Source organism: Scyliorhinus canicula, chromosome 10, assembly GCF_902713615.1.
Source record: "Scyliorhinus canicula chromosome 10, sScyCan1.1, whole genome shotgun sequence".
Taxonomy (NCBI): domain Eukaryota; kingdom Metazoa; phylum Chordata; class Chondrichthyes; order Carcharhiniformes; family Scyliorhinidae; genus Scyliorhinus; species Scyliorhinus canicula.
The window spans coordinates 27,915,570-27,931,568 of record NC_052155.1 but is presented as its reverse complement, the minus strand read 5'-3'; the positions used below and the strand labels follow the sequence as shown (position 1 = coordinate 27,931,568).

The 15,999-nt window shown below is 41.5% G+C and overlaps 1 protein-coding gene across 11 annotated transcripts in view; it reads left to right on the top strand.

Annotated features, from left to right (window-relative positions):
- LOC119972293 (protein tyrosine phosphatase type IVA 3-like) overlaps positions 1–15,999 on the top strand; it is a 154,864-nt gene that overhangs the window by 128,445 nt on the left and 10,420 nt on the right. For 10 of the 11 annotated variants that reach the window (XM_038808760.1, XM_038808762.1, XM_038808769.1 and 7 more), the window contains 2 exons: positions 3,954–4,529; positions 14,309–14,401. In XM_038808760.1, the coding sequence (XP_038664688.1) occupies positions 4,425–4,529; positions 14,309–14,401 (198 nt within the window). In that variant the 5' untranslated portion in view covers positions 3,954–4,424. The remainder of the gene's footprint in view (positions 1–3,953; positions 4,530–14,308; positions 14,402–15,999) is intronic. The other variant, XM_038808771.1, reaches the window with a different exon arrangement.

The window sequence follows — 15,999 nt, the reverse complement described above, 5'->3', positions numbered from 1 at the left end:
AGGGTGTAACCACCTGCCCCTTTACCTCTTCCATGCTTAGCATTCCAGGCCCAAAACACTCATTCCAGGTTAAGCAGCATTTCATTTGCAACTCTCCAAAATTGGTCTATTGCATTCACTGCTCCCAATGTGGTCTCCTCTATATCGGAGAGACCAAACGCAGACTGGGTGATCGCTTTGCTGAGTACCTTCGGTCTGTGCGCATTAAAGAACCTGATCTTATAGAATTTACAGTGCAGAAGGAGGTCATTCGGCCCATCGAGTCTGCACCGGCTCTTTGAAAGAGCAGCCTACTTAAGCCCACGCTTCCAGCCTATCCCCATAACCCCACCTAACATTTTGGACACGAATGGCAATTTATCATGGCCAATCTACCTAACCTGCACATCTTTGGACTGTGGGAGGAAACCGGAGCACCCGGAGGAAACCCAGGCAGACATTGGGAGAACGTGCAAACTCCACACAGACAGTGACCCAAGCCGGGATTCGAACCTGGGACCCTGGAGCTGTGAAGCAACTGTTGTAACCACTGTGCTACAATGCTGGCTTTCCCGTTGCTTGCCATTTTAACACAAAACCCTGCTCCCATGCCCACATGTCTGCCCTTGGCCTGCTGAAATATTCCAGTGAAGCTCAACACAAACTGGAGGAACACCATCTCCTCTTCTGGTTCGGCGTGCTGTAGCCTTCCGGTCTCAACATCGAATTCAACAACTTCAGATGGTTAGCTCTACCCCACCTCGGCCCATTTGTTTTCATCCCATTTCGTTTTACCTGTCTTTTACCATTTCTTTCTTTCTTGTCTTTCTTTATATATATTTACCCTTCCCCATCTTATCCCCCCCCCCCCCCCTTTCCTTACCTTTTCTCCTCTTTGCTTCCCCTTCCCCCCATCTGCAACCATCACAGTTTACCCTCTGATGTTAGTTTCCCTGCAGTTTGACCTTTCACACCTTTTGTTCACTCTGGGGACTGCCATTGGCACTCTTTCCCCTTGGTCTCTGTGGTTATTAGCACCCCATTTCCTTGGGTTTTTGTGGCTATGACTCATCTTTCATTCTCATTCCACAGTATAAATATTTCCCACTTTCTCTGTCTTTAGCTTTCACGCAGGGCCATCTGGACTAGAAACGTTACTATTTTCTCTCCCCACAGATGCTACCAGAACGGCTGAGATTTTCCAGCATTTTCACTTTGCATTGGTGTTTGATGTTGTGGGAGGAAATACAGCTATTTGGATATAGTGTACCTTACGAGTGACCAGACAGAGATTCTTGGGAGTTTTAAAACTGTCATTATTTCAAGTTATACCATGGGAGCCAGTTATCCACCATGTGGTGTGCCAGCTCCCAGAACAATAAAATGCAGTGGCAATTATACCTGTAAAGTAATTGGCATACTGTACATTTGTTTTAAAAATATCTATGTCCATTCACAACTAATAATTATGTTTACATAATATATAACAGGAGTAAAGTGATTCAATCACAAGTTGGGCACCTATACTTAATTAAAATGTCACCAAATTATAATATCACCAACCATATATTCTCTATTTATCTACTACAGGTATGCTAAGAATATGCCTGACCAAACTCCCTTCCCATTATTGCTTGTTGTAGGGAGCTACGAGCTGTACAGTATTCAATTGAATTTTTGTGTGGTCAGTGTGACTAAAGCCTACCTTTAAATAACCTCCCTGATGGTCCTTGGATGGTATTGGCAGCTTGAAACTATGCGAGCCAGTGCCTTTTCAAAAGTTCTCTACCTCTGAGAATTCAGCAGTTAGCAGCTTGAGTGACTCGTCTTTTGTAACCCGTTCATTGACGAGGAAAAGGACTTTGACACAGACATGGTAAACAAGGAGAATACTGACATATTGGATGAGATTTAAAAAATAGAATGAAGAGAAAGAATACATGCTAAATGGTGCAGTTTTACACTGGGTGCAAGAAATGAGAACTGGGGGTGCATTGTTTCTGTGCAAACCTTGAAAGATAACGGACCAGTTGATAAAGCACTTAATAATTTACATGCACATTAATTAAAATAAATAGTTCACATGAATTAAAACAAATAGTTCATGTACAGTCACATATACAGCAAATACTGCCAACCATACTATTTTAACCTGTACAAAAATGAGTGAGAAAATCAAAAGGTATTGCTCTGCTTCCGTATGAAGAAGTTGATCAGCTTGGATGGCCACAAACTATTTGTGGTGTGTTTAAACGGCAATAGTTTTCATTACAGCTATTGGGTAAATAAATATTTTATCGGCTAAATGGAACCACAGTAAATCATAAAACAGTACATCACAATAATGAGACGTTAGGATGTTGGATCCTAGGCTTTTTAGTAGTGTCAGAGTCCAACGGCCAAGAAATGCCAAAAGGTTATGCTACACCGATATAAAACACTAGTTTATCTCTCGTTGGGAGATTGTGTCCAATTTAGGCATCACACTTTAGGAAGCTATGCAGGCTTTAGAAATGATACTGAAGGGATTGGCGCAATGTGAATAGACTGCAAAAAGTGAGATAGTTGTTCTTGGAGCAAGGACACCCAAGAGGAGGTTTGACAGATGTTCAAAATCATGAAGGATTTAGAGAGAGTAAATAAAGATTCCAATGGCTTGTGCGTCAATAACCAGAGAGCACAGATCTAAAGTGATTAGCAGAAGAAGTGATTAGCAGGTGATGTGAGGAAAAAGTATATGATGCAGTGAATGGTTAAGATTTGAAATGCACTGCCTGATGGGATGATTTACACTGATTCAGTAATAGCTTTCAAAAAGGAATTAGATAAATCCTTGAAGGAGAACAAAAATGCAGGGACATGGGGAAGAGCAGGAGAATGGGACTAACTGGATTGATCTTTGAAATAGCTGGCGTGGAGTCAGTGTGCCAGAGGGTCTCATTATTGTGATGTACTGTTTTATGATTTACTGTGGTTCCATTTAGCCGATAAAATATTTATTTACCCAATAGCTGTAATGAAAACTATTGCCGTTTAAACACACCGCAAATAGTTTGTGGCCATCCAAGCTGATCAACTTCTTCATACTGAATCAGAGCAATACCTTTTGATTTTCTCACTCATTTTTGTACAGGTTAAAATAGTATGGTCGGCAGTATTTTCTGTATATGCGACTGTACATGAACTATTTGTTTTAATTCATGTGAACTATTTATTTTAATTAATGTGCATTGAGTAATGTATGAAAACTACACATGTAAATACTTATCTAAAAGTCAAAAGCAGGCAGGGTCTCCCAGTAATTACTGTAATAAATTATTATCTTGATCTGTTGATTTATTTGGCAGTAATCAAAGGATTTTCTTCAGGTTTGTAATCTGCATCTAAAGAAGCTTTGCCTCTGTTTTATTCAATGATTGCCAGCTTACTGAGTCAGAATCTTAATACAAGCCTAACGAGTTTTTAATTTTATAGCATGTTTGTATTTTAACGACCGTACGCAGTCATACCTCAAGACAGGTTAATGTGGTTACTGCCAAAACACTTGATTGTATCCACATTGCTGAGGAAAAGGTGCAGGAAGTGCTAGATGTCAGATAGCCTGATATAGAAAATTGAGGAATTTACTGAGGGAATGCAATATAACTAAGGGTGAATCAATCGTATAAGTTCTCAATGTTGCCCACCTCTCTGTTCCTAATTTGTTTATTATAAATACAGTAATGTTGATATTATTCAAAGCCACAAACACTGGTCACTCGGCTTTTGCAAAATTATCTGAGAATTCAATTTTGGCTTTGGTGTGATGCAAACTTTGCAGTGCTGCATAGTAAATTAGATGTACTCAGTAAATAGTCCAACAAGAAAATGTGAATTCATCTTGCTGAACTTACATAATATCCTCCTGGAGCAGATACTTTTTGGCGACTTTTCATTTCTGCAGCCTCTAAAATATTATTTCTTTCTCTTTCTAGTGGTTCAACAGCTCCTTTCAGCACACTTTTATGGAGTTTGTGAGAAACAGCAGTGGCTATTGCCCAGCACAACATAGCATCGCTGCAGACAAGTAAATCTGCCCAGGAACTTGAAGACCACCACTTTGGATTAACCATCAGAAGTTGTTTATTTCACAAGAATAGGAGAGATAACGGACGAGGCCTTTTCAGTATCTCCAGTTATATTCTTACTGCCTTTGCAATGCATCATCTCCAAATGGGGTGACTGGACTGCTGGATGTCAAATTGTTCATGGTTTGAACAAGAGTGCATAGCAAGAAGTGAAAGAAGGGGGACTGATTAAAAAGGTTCAAAGAAGAATATTGCCTTCTCTCGCTGCAATAAGAAACCCACAATCCTCTGAAGATAGTGCGCATGTATTGACTTGGAGAGAATTGGATCTTTTGCTGACTCTGTACCAATATACTTCTGTGCCACTTTCTGAGACCCATGGCCCGGATGAATCGCCCTGCACCTGTGGAAGTTAGTTACAAGCACATGAGATTTCTCATTACCCACAATCCTACAAATGCCACACTGAGTGCATTTATAGAGGTGAGCAAAACAAGTTTATAGTTTTAAGCATTATTTGAGAGTAAGCCAATGTGAAATTAAAACTCTAAATGTGAGGTAAGTGAAGAAAGGCTACATGACATTGACTTTTCCCACCAATACTTCAGAGAACAGGCCTTTTGACAACTCCAATGTAGTTCCTGAGTGTTTTGTTTTGTTTGGGTCCTATGTATTTGTGGGATCCTTGGGAAAAAAAACAGTGATGAAGATGCACTGTTAGTTGGTCAACATCTAGGATTACAAAGAAACTGAAGCACAGGAGCAAACTTTGTCCCAACTTAATCCATGTTTATCTATCACACATGCTCATCCAATTCCCTTTGTCTTCAAAGATTTATCTAATCTCTTCTTAAATATTGACTTAGTCTCCACTTCAGTCGCTAAATCTGGTGGTGCACTCCAAGCTTGATAACTGTCTGAGTAAAGGAGGCAAAGAAAGCTTTCCTTGCTATCTCTTAATTTCTAGTGAAGTGTCATAGGGACCTGTGTTGGGGCCTAAACTATTTACAATCACTATGTATAATTGGATGAAGGGAGTCAGTGTAATGTAACCAAATTTAATGACTATATAAGGAAAGTGGAAAAGCAAGTTGAGAAGGACAACCTTGAAAGGGATATAGGCAAAATGTTTGGCAGATGGAGGATAGTGTGGGATGTAGATGTAGGCAAATGTTGCTAGAACTGTACAGGACATTGGTGAGAACACACCTAGAGTAGGGTAGAGGTGGCACTGCTGCCTCAACAGCACCAGAGAACCGGGTTCGTTTCTAGCCTTGGGTGACCATCTGTGTGGAGTTTGCACTTTCTCCCAGAGTCTGCATGGTTTTCCTCCGGGTGCTCCGGTTTCCTCCCACAGTCCAAAGATGTGCAGGTTAGGTGGCTTGGCCATGATAAATTGCTCCTTCGGGTCCAAAGGTGTGCAGATTGGGTGGGGTTAAGGGTTTACAGAAATAGGATGGGGCAAGTGGGCCGAGGTAGGGTGCTCTTTCAGAGGGTTGGCACAGACTTGATGGGCCAAGTGGCCTCGTGCACGGTAGGGATTCTACAGTGCTGTTTTAAGTTTGGGTCCCCTAATCGAAGGAAGGATATATTTGGGGTGGGTAATAAATGATGGCCCTGCCAGCAACATCCACAACCCATAAATAAATATATGTTAAATTTGCGTTGGAGGCAGTGTTGGTGGGATTCCTGGGATGAAGGGCTAGGTTGGGCTGATACCAGAGTTTAGAAAAATGAGAGGTATTCTTATTAACACAAGATTCTGATGGGGCTTGAAAGGATCGACGATGAGAAGATATTTCCCCTTGAGGATGAAGTTATGTGGCTTAATTGTATTAAAGGCAAAAAGCACCATAGTTCTAAGGTGGGGGAAAGGTGCTTTTGAATAAACCTGATATTTGTACTCTAAACACCCGAAATAGAATGGGACCGTTTTTTGTTGTCAGAAGAAGCAGAAGGAATGTGTTCCATGCCAGACGCTTTCTTCATAAATGGCCCGCTAAAACTGTGCATAGTGCGATGTCCTGTTCTGCCCCAAAATTCAGTTGGTCCGACTGTCTGTACTGCAGTTAAGTTGGCATAATCCCAAGACTGAATGTACCAGTGCAATGAAATTATGTGATAACATCTTTAAATTGAAAGGAATTCATTAAAAATATATACAGTTGCTTTCAAAAAATGAAAAAGAGCCTAAAGTAACATAAAACACTCAAACTTATGCTAGTGTGCAGGCTTGTTGCAATCTAACAGTTTATTTGGTGTGATTTCAAACTAATTTCTCTATATTGCTGGATCAAAATCCTGGAACTCCCTCCATAACTGCCACCGCGGTGGGTGTGCCTACACATGGCTCAGGAAACTGACTCACCACCATTCTCTCAAGTGCAAATGGGGTGGGCAATGAACGCTGGCCTAGCCAGCAACGCCTCAACATGTGAAAAAAAAACTTAAAAACCAGCTTTGTGCTGATTTCGCGAATAATTGTATACCGTAGTTTTGTTTAACCAGTACTGCAATCGCACCTCATTATTTCAAGATGCATATTTAGCCCTTAACAGGAACTTTGTACCGTGAACAAGTTAAATTTTAGCTTTGAGATTCCAAAGTAGAGTCGTTTTGGACTCAAAAATGTTAACTGCTCTGCTTCGATGCTGCCAGACCTGTGTTTTTTCAGGACTGTGTCTTCATATCAGATCTTCAGCATCTGCAGAATATTGCTTTTATTTAACTTGGAGGCCGGAAGGAGGCAGAATTTTGTGAAAGTTGGCGCTAAAATATTTCTACTTTGTCACCTCCGGAAAAGGCAGGGGTTTATAAAGTTTCATAAGTTATGAAAATGACTTTTTTGTCTTCAGAATCTTTGTTGTTTTCTTCAAAATAGAGACCGACTTTAAAAGGTATAGAACTTTTTAAAATTCATTCATAGGATGTGGGTGTCCTTGGCTGGGCCAGCATTTATTGCCCCTCCCTAATCACCTTGAACTGAGTGACTTGCTAGGTGACTTCCGAGGGCAGTGAAGAATCAACCACATCACTGTGGATCTGGAGCCACATGTAGGCCAGACCAGCCAAGGACAGCATATTTCCTTCTCTAAAGGACATTAGTAAACCAGATGGCTTTTACAATAATTAACAGTGGTTTCAATGTTATCATCAAATTTCACCATCTGCCATGGTGGGATTTGAACCCAGGTCCCCAGAGCATTATCTTGGATCTCTGGATTACTAGTACAGTTACAATAATACTGCGCCGCCACCTCCCCTAAGGCAGGATACAATTCTAGAATTGTTTTTTAAACGCAAATAGTTTTTTCCAATTTACTGGATTAAGGCTATTAATGTAGATAACATTTCATAAACAGCTAAGTTCCATCGGCATCTCTCCAGTTCAGAGTTCCACAAATTCTCCAAATTAAACCTTGGAGACCCGATGAAATAATCTTGATGTGGAGATGCCGGTGTTGGACTGGGGTGGGCACAGTAAGAGGTCTTACAACACCAGGTTAAAGTCCCAACAGGTTTGTTTCGAATCACTAGCTTTCGGAGCGCAGCTCCTTGAAATAATCTCGGTAGGTTAGGAGAAGATTGGGTTTTAGTTGTGGATCCCCACAATTTTCACACAAATATTCTTTCATGACCAAAATATGAAACGTGATCCTATTTACTGTCTTTAAACCGTTGACTGAAAGTCAACTCTTCAAATCTATTCTTGAGATTCTGCTTTGCAACGGGTGGAAGCTTGCATTAAGCCCTGTGCCAGGACTGAATTTGGCCTACTGTTTAGAGGTTTGAATCTTTGTCTCAGCAAAAATGGTTGCTTTCTTTCTCTAATTTAGTCTACATTTTATATGACTAAGAAAACAATGAGGCTGTATGTCAACTCTTTGTGTGGATGTATACAATTTGGTAGCATGTTTATACGATAAATTATTGGTCGGTGGATAATAGTTTACATTTCATTATCGCAAAAGTTATTTTGCAAGTCCTAATATTGTCCAGCATAAGAGGTCTTAGGAGGGGGTTTGGTCTTGCCCTGCTTCAGTTTGTCAATTTTTTTTCATTTGTGGGATGCGGTCGTCGCTGGTTAGGCCAGCATTATTGCCCATCCCTAATTGCCCTTCAGAAGGGGTGGTGAGTTGCCTTCTTGAACCGTTGTAGTCTTGAGATGTGGGTACAGCCACTGTGCGGCTCGGGACGGAGTTCCAAGATGTTGCCCCAGCCACAATGAAGGAATGGTGATATATTTTCAAGTCAGAGCGGTGAGTGACTTGGAGTGGAACCTCCGGATGGTGGGGTACCCAGGTATCTGCTGCTCTTGTCCTTTTAGATGGTCGTGGGTTTGGCAGGTGCTGTCTGAGTTACTGCAGTGCATCTTGTAGATGGTACAAATGGCTGCCACTGTTCGCTGGTGGTGAATGTTTGTGGAAGGGGGAGCAATCAAGCGAGCTGCTTTGTCCTGGATAGTGTTGAGCTTCTTGAGTGTTGTTGGAGCTGCATTCATCCAGGCAAGTGGAGAATATTCTATTACACTCCTGACTTGTGCCTTTAAATGATGGACAGGCTTTGGTTGGGGGGGGGGGGGGGGGGGGTCAGGAGTTGCTCGCTAGGATTCCTAGCCTTTATCATAGATATAACAGTGCAATTTTCAATTAGATGAAAAAATGCTATGAATACTCTGCAAACTGAACAGTAAACAATGAAAAATTAAACTTTTCACATTTGCAGTTTTATCTTGGGTAGCCAATGTTTGAATGCTTGGGCACTATCAATCACACATTGGTAGCTGCAGTAGTAAGAATGCTGAGAAGTGGTTTCAACCAAACTTGTAAGTTGAATGTCTATTCAAGCTAAATGGTGCTGTTTAGCTTCAGGAGTTGAGATGCTGAGAATTAAATGTTGATTGAGTACGTAGTTGGTGGGCTGATGTCTCTGTTTTCTCCAATGCCAAGAATAAACATCTCAAAATGGAGTGAAAACCTGATTTAAAAGTTTGTCATCTGAATAAAATGCTGGTTTAATTCACATATGCATTTTGGGTATGAAAAGTTGGAGAAACCCTAAATATTAATAGGAAATACAGTTGGAATATTAACATTGAATGAATTGGAGGTATGTATGATGATGGAATTTGCAGATAACCCTAAATTGGAAGGCATAACAAACAAGGCGGGGGACTGCCGTAAAATACAGGACAACATGACAGACGTCCAGAATGAGTTGATGAAAAGTAAATAAAGTTCAATAAACCAAAGTGAGAGTTGGTTAATTTCAGTGGCACTCTGGGATCCACTTATTGCTTGAAATGTAAGGATCTAATCGGTGTGACAGAGCAAAGTTGTTTTTTTTTTAGTATTGCTTGTTTCCTCCGTGTGGTTGCTGAAGCCTTTTATAATAATCGCTTCCTTAGCCATTTATTTTGTTCTACTACTTTGTATATAAAATGTCTATTGATTGCTGCAAAATACCCTCATTAAATTTACCAACAGATTTTCTTTTTTTTTAATGAATTGATAATTCCTATTTTTCCTTTCCTTCCTCTGTGCTATGTAGCTTGTCGTTTTCAGTAAACCTTCAAACAATGTCTGCTGTTCATGTCTAGCTCAAAAACATTGACTCTAGCTGATTATCCCTCCTCTTTCATGGAGAGTGAGCAAGTTTAGTTTAATGTTTAGAGACCATTTCAGGGAAGGCCTGATGCACATATGCTATGGTAAGAAACATTTACAATTCTTGGCTTTAGTATAGAAGGTATGAGCACCAAGTTGGCTGGGTGGGGACGCATGAGGTGGCATAGGTTGGCATGAATGGGCCATGGAGAGTGTGTGGGAGAGGTGAGGGCAGTTTTGTTTTTCTGGAAGTTTTTTTATGTAACCTCAATACAGTGCCAGACACCAAGGCAACTCTGCCCACCATGCCTCAGCACCACCATCATCCATACCTATTCCAGGGTCCCCTGGTCCAGCTCCCAGGGAGGCCTGCCATCCCTGAATTAAAATCTGACCTTCCAGTACACTTTGTCCTGGGTTAGTCATAGACATGGAATTTACAGTGCAGAAGGAGGCTATTTGGCCCATCAAGTCTGCACCGAACCTTGGAAAGAGCATCCTACTTAAGCCTTTGACTCCACCCTATTCCAGCAACCGCACCTAACCTTTTTGGACACTAAGGAAAATTTAGTATGGCCAATCCACCCAACCTGCACATCTTTGGACTGTGGGAGGAAACCGGAGCATCCGGAGGAAACCCACGCAGACACTGGGAGAACGCACAGACGGTGACCCAAGCCGGGAATCGAACATGGGACATTGGAGCTGTGAAGCAATAGTGCTAACCATTATGCTACCATGCCACCAAGGCTTGCACAGCCAGAAACTCCCGATATTGCACTCCTGACCCGGGAGCAAAAATCCAGGCTATTCAGTACAAAATTAAGGATGTTATGCTCAGCCTTCATTAAGCCTTTATAAAGGACTGGTTAGACCCGATTCTAGGTATTCTACTTTAGGGCGGACATCTTCACCTTGGAGATGGCACAAGGAGATTTACCAGAATGATGCCACAGATTAAAGGCCTCCACTCATGGAGAGACTAGAGAAACAAGGAAATGTTGACCTTTGAGCAAATAAAGAGGATGATTAATAGAGACGTTAAAAATATTATATTCATAGTTATTGATTAGAGTAGGGAATTAGAAAATGTTTCCACCAACAAGAATTGATAATCGGAGGATAGCAATTTTGGAATAATTGGCATTTGAACCAGAGGGGAGGGGAGATTTTGTTTTTTAATCCGGTGACCTATGGAAGCAGATTTAAAAGTAACTTTTAGAAAGAAATTGAATATCTACTTGAAGTCAACAATTTGAAAGGTCATCGAACCAGGAAAGAGGGACCAATGGATAGTTCTTTTAAAGAGTTAATAGGGACATGATTAACTTTTACTTAGTGCTTTTTATTCTATGATATTAATGTTAAAACTTACAAATGTCATGTCAGCTGTTACAACATCAGGAGTTAAATAATAGAAAATAGTGGACTTGCTGATTCTTGAGCCCGGTTCATATAACTTGTTACGGCTACATGTCAACAAATCTTGATCTAGCACCTTGCCGGAAACCAGTCCAAGGCACTTCATTGGTGGATGCCAGACAAAAGAAAAATGGCACTGAACAAAAGAGATTCACTCTCTGACGAGTGACCAAAAGCTTGATTTAGGAAGATTGATTTAAAGAAACGTCTTAAGGAAGAGAGCTGGGCAAAGAAGTTCAGGAATGAAATTTCACAGCGTAGGGCCTAGACAGCTGAAGGCACAAGTGGGATGGCGGTCAGAATTGGAGGAAAGCTAGGTTTGGGAGGGTTGTATTACTGAAGGTGGTTGGGGATATGGAGGGGGAAAAGCCGAGAAAGTGGATTTTAACATTGAGGTGTTTAGGAATTGGATCAGTGTAGGTTCGAGACCACATCAGTGAATTGCATTTGGTGTGAGTTAGGATATAAGCAATAGTGTTTTGGATGAGCTTAAGTTTTTGGAACATGGGATGCCAGCCAGGAGAGCACCAGAATAGTCCAGTGCAGAGATAACTCAAGCTTGGATGAAGCTTTCAGCAGCCAGTGGGGCTGAAGTTGATGTGGGGATGAGTGATATAAGGGTGGGTAATGTGGGAGGTCTGGGGTCAAAATCACAGCTCGAAATTCTTTCAACAGTTTCAAGGCAAAGCAGATCATGTACACTGTGACCTCCAATCCAAAACTCTGAAATCTCAACATTTTCAGCTGACACTGTAATCCATAGATTAGTGCCAATTAGGAAGACTGGTTATAAACTGCTAATATTACAAATGAATTCATTTTTTTTCAGTCAATATAGGCATTTGGTTTTCATCAGCCAACCAGCGAGGGAATTTTGAATATGACCAAAGTGAAGAATCTGCAATCAATTTTACTAAACCTATTCCAAGAATAGAAAAGCTGTATACTATTTAAATGGAGAGAGATTGCAGAACTCGGTGGTAGGGCGGGATCTGGGTGTCCAGTACATCAATCACAAGTTAGTATACAAGTACTGCAAGTGATTGGGAAGGTTTTTGCTGCAAGAGAAATTATATATAAAAGTGAGGGACTGCTACTGTACATGGTGTGGCGGATACCCCATCTGTGGTCTCAGTGGATTTGAGTAAAGTGAGGGGGACGGAAGAAAACAAGCTGGTTCTTGGGAGGCTTTTGAATGGAGTTGATAAGAGTATAGCTGACTGTCAATTACGCTAATGGATCCCAATGTACCTGTTGTAGGTTTATAGAAAAGCAAGAAAGTAAGTCTGGTAATTAAGTGGTTTGAGTTAGTTGAGTGAATATCAGATTAAGTAAGTAAGTAAAGTCTCGATAGTCCCAGACAACCACAGGCTGCTTTCCCCTCACCAAGCCTTCAACGAGAGGCAAGGTTGAGAAAGCGGAGCCTTCATGAATAACCTCTGCCAGTACAGGAATTGGACCCGTGCTGTTGGCCTCGCTCTGCATCACGAACCAGCTATCCAGCCAACTGAGTGTTGCTTGTTCTGGGTGAGTGTGCTTTACACTCAATTGGCTCTGTTTTATTCCTTGGCTCTAGAGTCGCCAGGTATCCTTATGATACCGCCACGAGGTTCAAGTTCAAATTCAGATCAATGACTCAATACACCAGTTAGTAAGTTCAAACAAGACACGTTTATTATTACAGTTATTTGCTACTCATGCATATAATACTAAGACTGAACTGTTCCTACCACTACTAGGCCAATACTTATCTGGAGTAAGGGAACTGCCGGATCAGGGAACAATGGCCTCTTGCTTTGTCCTGGATCCGCAGGGGCTTCCAGTTGGTGTGGACTAAAGGGGTCAGGAGTGTCTACTCTTGTAGCGTGCGTTGTATGACACTTATTTGTTGGTGTAGCAATTGGCCAGGCCTCTCCTTCTCATGTTCAAGTTCCTGGAGAGCTGCTGCAAAGGTGTTTTGCTGGGAGGGCCGGCTAAGAGATCAAATTCATCTTGGGACCTTACTTTTATAGGTCCCAGGGGCTTCGCGCCCATCTGGGCGGACCCTGTACCTGCTTGCAATCGATTGGACCTCATACCAATCGATTGGTTTGAATTCCCCAATACTGGGGCTGTTTCCCGATTGCTGGGCGGTTCTTGGGGCTGTTTGTAACTTATTGTCCGGGACTCCTGCTGGCGCCAAAGAGTCTAGCTTGGCCTTTGTTATTCTTAATTGTGTCCATTGTGCTCGGGAATCACCGGGAATCGCTCAATTAATATGCGCAGCTTGCTAGTTTCTATGCTGTCTGGTTTCTTCACAGACAGAATCCACAGAGAGGTTCTGCAACCTGCTTACCTCTCTGACAATGTCCAATTTTCCCTGCATGCAACTCGATGTTCCATTTTATGTCGGGAAGTGGCCAGCTTCGGTGGCTACATGGGCTAAACCATCCCTCCATATCAGATTATTGATATTGCATAAATCCAAATCATTTCCCATGTGGCCCCCTTTTTGGACATTGTTGTGTTAGGAGGCACTTATTTGTGATTATTTACAGTGCACGGTTTTGGCCTCCTTTTTGAAATGGAGGTATAATTGCATTGGAAGCAGTACCGAGAAGGCTCGCTCGCCTTATTCCGGGGTGAAAGGCTTATCCTCTGAAGAAAAAGGCTGAACAGGGTGGATTTATATTGGAGTTTAGAAGAAGAAGAGGTGATCTTACTGAAGCATAAGATCCTGAGAGGATTTTTTTTCATGCTTCGGTGCAGACTCGATGGGCCAAAGGGCCTCTTCTGCACAATTATTCTGTGATTCTGTGACTTGACACAGTAGGTACCAAGAGGATGTTTCTATTTGTCGTGGCCACAGATTAATAATGAGGTCCACCATTTAAGACCGAGGTCTGTGGAATTCTCTTGTCCAGAGAGCAGTGGAGGCTGGATCTTTGAATTTATCCAAGGTTGAGCTAGGCAGACTTTTAATAGACTTGAGGGTTATGAGGGGCAGACAGGACCGTGCAGTTGAGACCACAACCAGTTCAGCCAGGGTTTTCCCGAAGAGGATCAACACTCTGCATGCTTGTTCTACTAGGTCTTTTTGAAAATCTGATGGATCTAGTTAAGTTTGCAGTCAAAAACTAACTGTAAAAACTAAATTTTAAAATGCTCATCATAACCCCTTCAGTCATCTCCCAAAATGTCTCTTTCGATACTCGTTCTAAATAGTAAACTTCCATATGCTTTCCTCTCCTTTAGGAGCTCCAAAAGTATGGTGTGACCACTGTTGTGAGAGTATGTGATGCCACATATGACAAGAGTCCAGTAGAGAATGACGGTATTGAAGTCATCGTAAGTATGAGGCTTTACGTTAAATTTCCATTTGGCAAATGCAATCATATGAACTTTTCCAAATTTAAAAAATGGAAAAATCCAAGAATGTGAACCGAGCAAAACAAGGAAAGCTTGTTAATGAATTGTGAATACAGTCGTCGAGTCAGAGGTTTATAGCACAGAAAAGGCCCTTCGGTCCATTGCATCTGCACCAGTCCAAAACAACCACATTACTATTCTAATCCCATTTTCCAGCACTTGGCCCATAACTTTCTATGCCTTGGGATCACATGTGTACGTATAAATACTTTAAAAATGTTTCAGGGTCTCGGACTCTCATCATCTTCTGGGTAATAAAGTTTTTCCTTCCAACCCCTCTACACCTCCTGTCCCTTACCTTAAATCTATGCCCCCTGGTCATTGATCCCTCCACCAAGGGGAAATGTTCCTTCCTATCTACTCCATATCTATGTCCCTCATAATTTTATACAACCCAATCATGTCCCCCTCCCTCCTCTGGTCCAAGGAAAACAACCCCAGTCTATCCAATCTCTTCATATCTAAAACTCTCCAGCCCAGGCAACATTTTGGTAAATCTCCTGTGCACCCTTTCCACTGTTATCACATCCCTCCTATAATATGGATTCCAGAACTGCACACAATACTCTGGCTGTGGCCTAACTAACATTTTATATAGTTCTAGTATAACCTCCCTGCTCTTAATCGGCTAATAAAGGCAAGTATACCATATGCCTTCTTAACCACTGTATCCACCTGCTCTGCTATCCTAAGGAGTCGGTATACATGCATATCAAGGTCCCTCTGATCCTCGGTGCTTCCCAGGGTCCTGCCAGTCACTATGCATTCCACTGCCATGTTTGCCATGCCCAAGTGCATCACCTCACACTTTCCTCCACTGAAAACCTATGATCTCAGGGATTTGTTGTGACCCAATATGCTATGTTTATGTTCAACACACTGACTAAATCATTAGCATTAAGCCAAATGTCACAAATAATTGCCTCCTGCCACAGCGAGTTCCTTTAAGTAAAAAGTAGGCTCACAGAAAATGTGTTAGATTTATGCAACTTCAAGAATCTCGTATACACTCAATTAATGTAAACTACATAAACATTACCAAATTTGCTTTCCTGCATTTCTGGAGTGCTGCAAAGATACATTGGGATCATTTAGTACGATTCACAGTCACCTGAACTCTTACCAGCTCTGTTCACAAACCTGTTAAATAACATGCTTGTTTGCCATTGTCCACCTCGCTCCCCTCAAATGCTCTCCTTTCCCCCAACTTCAGATGTCTTCCTGTCCATGATGGAGTTTTTTGCTCACATTTGTAAATAGACTTCATCAGCCACTTTTTCAGAAAAAATAGCTAAGTTGTAAATTATGCTGTGTGCATACTTAACTATTACACAAATGTTGCCTGACTCACTGAGCACTTTTTAACATGTGCGTGCACATGCTCCACATCTTTTCAGATACAGATTATGGCAAAATGTTCTTCAACTTCAACAAAACAAAAGTAAGTGGGAACTTTTGATAACTGCTGCACATGTTTAAGGTTTCCAAAAAGATTGGCAATCACTTCCAGCTCAACT